Source organism: Bactrocera latifrons, unplaced genomic scaffold (genome assembly GCF_001853355.1).
Source record: "Bactrocera latifrons isolate USDA-ARS-PBARC rearing strain unplaced genomic scaffold, ASM185335v1 scaffold_32, whole genome shotgun sequence".
NCBI classification, from domain to species: domain Eukaryota; kingdom Metazoa; phylum Arthropoda; class Insecta; order Diptera; family Tephritidae; genus Bactrocera; species Bactrocera latifrons.
The window spans coordinates 1,236,544-1,243,845 of NW_017536852.1; the positions used below are offsets into that span (position 1 = coordinate 1,236,544).

A 7,302-nucleotide genomic window follows, 5' to 3' on the forward strand; every position below is an offset into this window, starting at 1 on the left:
AAAAAAAAAAAAAAAAAAAAAAAAAAAATCCTACGAAAACTTAATTTTGATTGGTTATTATTGTTGTACCGGCAGAATTCTGACAAGTTGACAGTCCTTGACCGGATAAAAAATATGGATCCGTTTTGGTAACGTAGACCCGACTGTGGTGGGAACGGAATTATGGACGTTCAATTTGTATGGCAGCTATATGCTATAGTAGTGCGATCTGCACAAAAGGTATGTAAGCTCTAAAACCTTGAACAAGCATTTTTAAAACATTTTTTTTTATTTCTTCTTAATAATATTATTTATTTTCTTATGATCCCAAACTGAAAGCTGAGCTTTAACCTAACTTTTTGCGTGTTAGAGGTAACATATTCACACAATTTTTGGCAAAAAAGCTTCAGCATTATATATTTGTAAGAGAAAACTTCCTCAAAGTTGAAGACATCTTCCGCAAATTGAGATTTAAACACGCTAACTGCTAATTTCTCTATCATCTTCTCGAAAATCATCCGTATTTCCGGCATACAATTTCTGCAAAGGGCTTGATTTTACAGTTAGAAGTTCAGTTAAGTTTTAAAACAAATAATTAAAAATATATAAATGTAAGATAAGGCATATGTAGCTATGTATGTACAGAGAACGTGATCACCAAGTAGAATTTCATTTAGGAAGGGCAAATACACACCTTAACATATAACAATAAAAGCTGTATCTATAATTTTTATATACACGATGAATAAAGAACAGATGGCTTATATAAGAAATCCGCGAGAAAGCCACTGAAAATATGCATATACAAATTACTTTTTATTCAAAAGTGCTTATATATGCGTCTGTGCTATGTATGTATGTATGAGCGGCGTGCTTTTTAAAAATTTACAATGAATGCTTATTTTGTGTAACGTATGTATGTACATAATGTATGTAAGCATTTGCGAAAAGAATATTTTTAGCAAAATAGCAAAAGCAACAAATATTGCAACAACACATCGCTTATAAAGTACTATATAATATTTTATGTATGTAAAATTCTAAATAAAATCAATGAAAATAAAATAAAAATTCATTTGTGCGTAAAATTGTTTTTGTTTCACATATACACCTAATATTATATGCATGTGTTTGCGAGCATTGTGTATTGCCATTGATTTGCATTAATTACCCGCCGAATACATTTTTGTTGCTTTGTTGTTGAGGTCGAGTTGCTTTCCAGGCCAGTTTATACGCACTACGTCAACACGTAATTCGGCACAATCGCAGTGCTGTGGTTGAAACAAAAAGCCGAAAATGAAGATAGTAATTATGTTGTGTTTTTGTTTTTTTAATGTTGCACTTTTTTTTAACTTTTTTCAAATTTCTATGAAATTTCTATAGAAAATATGATGCGTATGAATGTAGCGTTTACTCGTTTACATTCATAGTCACACTCGCGCCACCAACTCGATTGTCGGACACAATAGCATCATCACAGCTGCAGACACTTTGTCATTTTCAAGAGCAACACATTGTGTATCATTGTAGGTATCATCACCACCCAATTAACCATCATCATCAACAGCAAAGTCTAATTCACTGAAAAAACAATCAACGGAAGTCGCATTAGGCGCACAACGGTTTATTTAAATTTTTATGTATATTTTTGGATGATTCACATACCAAAAAAAAAAAAAAAAAAAAAAAAAAGAACAGGAAAAATTGGCACACTGAGCTAATTGTAAACACTTGTTAACGCTGAGGAGGAGCATTGATTTCTGAGGCGCTGCAGCATCAAGTGGTTGTGCTCCATATGCCAAATATTATTATAATTTATCACTTTTAGGAATATTGAATACGCTTTGCGCCACACGAGTTTTACACATTCATATTTTTTTCTTTAAAATTTTGAGAATGGCATCATTAACTAAATTGAACATGTGCCGGATTAGTTCTTTTTGTTTTTGTCATTCCACTTTATAAGTATATTACACACTATACACACCACAGTCATATAGACCAGTGTATGGTTGACGTAGCCCGCACGCGAGACCGGCGCAAACAATCCGCTAGCAACAACACTCGAAACTTGCCAAACGTACACGCAAGCCGTCGCGGGTTTACTAAATGTACATTTTATTTTCAAAGCGTTCCAATGCTCCGACACATTGCCGGCGTGCGACGCCACATAGTCATCAGCGTGTGAAGCCAGCGTCACTCCCCAATTGGCTTTGTGGTCAAGTGTAGCGCTTGGGACGCAGTCGCAGCTGTTGTTGTGAAGTCGTTTGGCGTGTACGCTGCTACTTGTTACAGTTGTTTGTTGTACAATTGATGCCGCTTTTGGCTTTGCTTTCATTAACCACACTCACTCACTCGCTCACTGCTGATCTTTTCATTCAAATGCTTTCATTGTGCTCACCACTGTCTCTTGGCGGGTCATACTCAACCGAGCGTATCATGCTAGGGCATTCGTTCTCAGTTAAGTACGTTAGCGCAGCGTCTTTAGCATAGTATACAAAAAGTATTGTTGTTGCGTTCATATAAATGTCTTGGAATGATTTATTTGAAGTGTTTGGTATACGCCGCGGCGAACAGCGAGAATTTTTGTATAGGGGGAAAATTGAGTGAATTAATGAAATGGAGGAGTTTGTGGTGGTAAAATAGGGCCATTCCTGGAAATTTAATAATTTGTAATATATCAAGAGGAAAATATTATTGTACAGAGTGCAATCTTCTTTATCGGCATTCCACTAAATTGAGGTGACTCTGCCTGTTTTTGAACCACCCGGCCGATTGTTTGTAAGGAATCTATGTATAAGGTTTCTTTATCATTGTCGGTACTTTGGCAATACTTGCGGTCGTTGTGGAGCGAAATAGTGCAGGCTATCGATTGTTACCTGTAAAATCTTAGGGTTGTTAACAGTAGGAATTTTAATGTCATTGACTGCAATATTAAGATCCAGTCTATACTCCTTCATTCCGGTCATGAATATGGTCGCCAAGTATTAGGACCCTGACGTCAATATCATACAATCCTCTGCGTATGAGGTGATGGAAATTCGTCTGGTGGTTAAATATGGGGGGGAGAGGGCAGCACCCTGCGGAACCCCCTGTTCTTAGCTTAGAATTTTGAACTGGAATCAGGGTATTCATGACTGTAAATCGAGTGTGTGTTGGTAATGTGCATTTTAAAGAAATAATGTTGATAGTCTGCTAAGCTCAGCTGGTGACTGAAGGTTTATATAATATGTATTTATCTAATCATACGATTTTTTTTTGGTTTAGTACCGATAACAAAATACCCAAATTATGGTACAACTTAATACTATATCTTTAATATGCGGCTGTTGATAAAAAATGTGTTGCATATATTTATGTACATATGTAGACCTTGACCATTTCGGATTACTAGCGTGTTTATGATAAAGTGCAGTGAAGTAAATAACACAAACAGTTGTGTGCATATAAGTAAACCAATTTAATATTTAACTTCAAAGGATTATTTGCTAATTTATAGGATTAATGTGTAGTTTAAGGAATTAAATAAAACAATGGCTATACAATTTTACATTAATTCAAAATGCCCTGTTGGAGTCGCTTAAGGAATGTATACATGCTATATAACTTTTATCTTAATAATTGATGTAAATTAGTATAATTTTATTTGTTAATTTTAATGCAATGTTGATATGTCTAAATATCCACACCAATCACATAAGTACAATTATAGTATTATTATTGTTCCTAATCCGCAATAATCTCATTCTAAATTATTATATAAATTCCATGAATTGCCCAAAATCACGTTCTTTGAATAATCGGGAAATGTTTTTACTATTGGTTTATCTACAAGAAAGCACCTGTAATCTTGAGCATATGAACAAACACATTTACACATGTATACATATGTATATACTATGCATAATATCACTGAATTTGAAAAATAAATCAAGTAATTGAGACGGTAATAGTAGAATTGCTAGGCCATGAGTCTCAACAGCCAACGTGACAAACGACCATTTATAAGTGGCCAAAGCCAAAAAAGCAAAAGTCAAACGCATGTCAATTGTTTTTCGGTGGTCTGGCCCAGAGTGTTGAGACGGCGCATCGCGAAAGAGGGCGAATTTCGTTTTGCAGTTGGATATTCAAATTTATAACCGTAGGCACAAACAAAAGTCGCGCTATGTTACTTTGTAGGTATGTATGTAGGCATACATATGTATATAGGTATGCCGTTCGGCTCACAAGTCTAGTAGCACCTATATAAGACGTTGTTAACGACATTTGTTTGCGCGACGCACTCCTTTCATTCAAGGATACGACGCAAAACTTTGTAAATATGATGGTGTATATTTTTGCGTATACGTATGTATTCAAGTGTTTTTGAATGGATTTGTAAATAGTGTCTTCACCCGTTTTCCACACCCTAAATTTCATAGCACTACTGTAAGAGACTATAGTTTTATTGTTGGACTGATGCTATTTCCGTTGCAATCAAAGTAGTCGGTGTGGGAAGTTGGGGATAGCTTATATGTATTATTATTAAATGTATGTGTCACTTTTTATTTGATTTGTCTTTTTTTTTTGCTTTTTTTGTTAACCATATGTTAATAGACATTGGCGATGATTCAGTAACCAAAAGAAGCATTATTGTCGGTTGTTACTAGATGTTTTATTAAAATATTTACACTTATATTTTATGTTAGCGGTATCTAGCAGTTGCAGTTTGTTAGTTTATTAGTAGAATAATGAAGTTAATGGTTTTTCGTTATTATTATTGACCTTACTTGACTGAGGATTTACGCTGAAGTCATTAGAAATTTAATATTTTTACACTATATGCGTTTATCCGGAAAACAGCACTGCCCGTATCTGTGTTAATATTACGACTTAGAACATTGCATTATCTCGTTGTTTGACGCACTCACAGCTACTTAAGTTTCGTATTTGTTAATTAATATTTACTCTCGTTTTATTTTTCTATATATACTGGTAAGTAATGCAAAAGTTATGAGGAAGAAAATTAATGAATTGTGAAGAAACTGAGTAATAGAGAAAACTGTCAAATGGGAACAACACAAATCGGGTTTGTTGTTGCACACTCAGCTGTTTGCTGATGTTACCAACTGTAGAAGAAATTATTTTGCCACATGCAGCCGCAAGGTGGTGCTGTAGACAGTAAATTTAGTTTTATAAATAAAAATAAAAACAAAGCCAAACACGTTAAAAAACGCTTGAAGATTACATTCCTTTTAACTAACATAATTCAAAATACAATATTTAAAACTAAAAAAGGTATATGTTTCACCACCAATACCAACCTATTCTTGATCCACATATTAAATGTTCGTTAAAACTCACACTGACGGCAAATTTCTATCATCCACTTGCTTTAATTTCTTTTTTTTTTTATTTCATTACTGAAATTTAATTTCTTAATTTGTTATATTTTTAATCTTACACAAATTCATTACTAAAAGCTATATATGGAATACAGTATATGCCATAAACATCGGTGTTTATTTCTTCTTTTTCTTGCCTTCATCGCCGCTGCTTGTAGGTACTTCGATATTACGTGGTTTTTGCCAATTCAAGGGATGACGGCGGTATATTGGCCATGGTGGAATAGTAATCTAGTGGAATAAAGGTTGTGTAAACGAAATACAGCTTTTCAATTAGTTTAAAATACTCACAATAGAAGCCAATAGAAATCCTGCACCGAGAATGTAGACAGTTTGCGAAAATTGCTGAATGATAGCACCCCAGATGAGTCCGACAATGCCGAAAAGTGTAATAATGAAGCGTGAGAACTTCTCCGCCTTGTGCTGGCCCTCATAGTCCTTTTGTAGAGAATATATGTTAACATTGTTTAAAATGTATAAAAATTTATATTTACCATATGCGTTTGAATATTAAACATTTTGTAGAAATAATTAACACTTGTTTTTGGCTACGTCGTCAATTTCTGTATAAATCAAAGCAACATTTGCTTCTTCTTTCACGGCGTGAATTCACAATGGTGACCGGTAAGTTTGTAGGGCTGCCGTTACGATAAAAACAGTGAACATTTTGAATGCTGGGATTTTTGACATTAAGATTTGGACATTTATTCATAAATAAAATAAAAATTAAATTAAACAAAAATAACCATAATAAATTAGATTAAATAATAAGTACAAGGTGTTATCAGTCAATTTGGGGTGGTCTACAAACTTTTTTGCATATTATTTTATTTAATTTTTATACACACGCACCCCTTGCCATGTAAACTTCAAATATTATATATACAAGTATATAGTATTCCAATATTTGTCTTAATTTTATAGTTGTTTAACGTTTTATCGTCTTTATCGTTTAAATACTGATCACTGTAAAAGGCACTTATGTCAATAATTGTGTAGGCACATACATATGTATGTATCAAAGAGATTGCAAGCATTTAAACTGATGTCGGCGCTTTTGGCAAATTGAATCAAAATGACTTCGTGATTACTTTTTTAATTTGATTTGCAAACAAATTCGTGTTCAACTGCTTGTTTGTAATGCAAACGCTCAGTTAACACACAAAATAATAGAAAAAAGTTTGAAGTGTAATTGACATAAATCTCTACATAGAAACAAGTTCACACGCATGTATGCACAAAATAATTCCAGCAAAGTCACCTTGCGGATAAAAAAAAAAATAATAATAATTAATGGAGTTTTTTGTTTTTGTTGATCAGTAAACACTGCATTGATTGCAGGAGGGAAAAGCAATGAAAGTGACGTCTACTCCGTAAGCCACAAATTGAAGTGCTGGGCAAACTAGTATTGATGAACAATTGGACACACTTCATTGTTTTACACATATTTCGTAATTACACATTATATATTGTTTATGTGGGGTGTGCAGAGATTGCTATTGTTTATACTAATTTCGTTTGAAATCCACTTGGATGGACTTTACAATAACCTTGACCGCTTGACGTTGGGATTTTATGGCAATTACTTTGGCTCTCATATATAAATATATAAATGTGTTTGTATTTGTGCGATATATAGCAGATACAAACGTGGAAACTCAATACGAGTAAATCTAATAACGGACAACCCCAATTAAGGAAGTAATTTCTTCAGACAAATTTTATTTCCTCTTCCTAAAACGCTGTTTTATGATAATCGTATCCACTTTTCCTCGAATGTTCAATTTAGAATCTTCATAATTAAAAATGTTTTGGGGTCAGTCATGAAATCTTTTATTTTATTCTTTTACTCGCACAACCCTAGACACCATATTTTATATTCAAAAAATGCCTGTACTGTGGTTGTTTTAAAAATAAAAATAAAAATAATCGATTAAGC

At 33.5% G+C, this 7,302-nt stretch overlaps 2 protein-coding genes across 8 annotated transcripts in view; both read right to left on the reverse strand.

Moving 5' to 3' along the window:
* LOC108971056 (anoctamin-1) overlaps window positions 1-4,989 on the reverse strand; it is a 21,850-nt gene extending 16,861 nt beyond the window's left edge. For 2 of the 7 annotated variants that reach the window (XM_018936858.1, XM_018936855.1), the window contains exons 1-2: window positions 1,967-2,065; window positions 1,151-1,250 (exon numbers count right to left, since the gene is read on the reverse strand). In XM_018936858.1, coding sequence (XP_018792403.1) covers window positions 1,151-1,250; window positions 1,967-1,975 — 109 coding nt within the window. In that variant the 5' untranslated portion in view covers window positions 1,976-2,065. Of the gene's footprint in view, window positions 1-1,150; window positions 1,251-1,401; window positions 1,561-1,966; window positions 2,066-4,743 lie in introns of those variants that run through there. The other 5 variants (XM_018936857.1, XM_018936856.1, XM_018936859.1 and 2 more) reach the window with 5 other exon arrangements.
* Window positions 4,990-5,348: 359 nt separating this feature from the next.
* Window positions 5,349-5,968, reverse strand: LOC108971072 (signal peptidase complex subunit 1). The gene is made up of 3 exons (XM_018936893.1): window positions 5,858-5,968; window positions 5,655-5,801; window positions 5,349-5,594 (listed from the first exon to the last, which is right to left on the reverse strand). Exons 1-3 carry the CDS (start codon window positions 5,879-5,881, stop codon window positions 5,481-5,483), a joined length of 285 nt encoding a protein of 94 aa, XP_018792438.1. The 5' UTR covers window positions 5,882-5,968; the 3' UTR covers window positions 5,349-5,480.
* Between the last annotated feature and the right edge of the window lie 1,334 nt (window positions 5,969-7,302).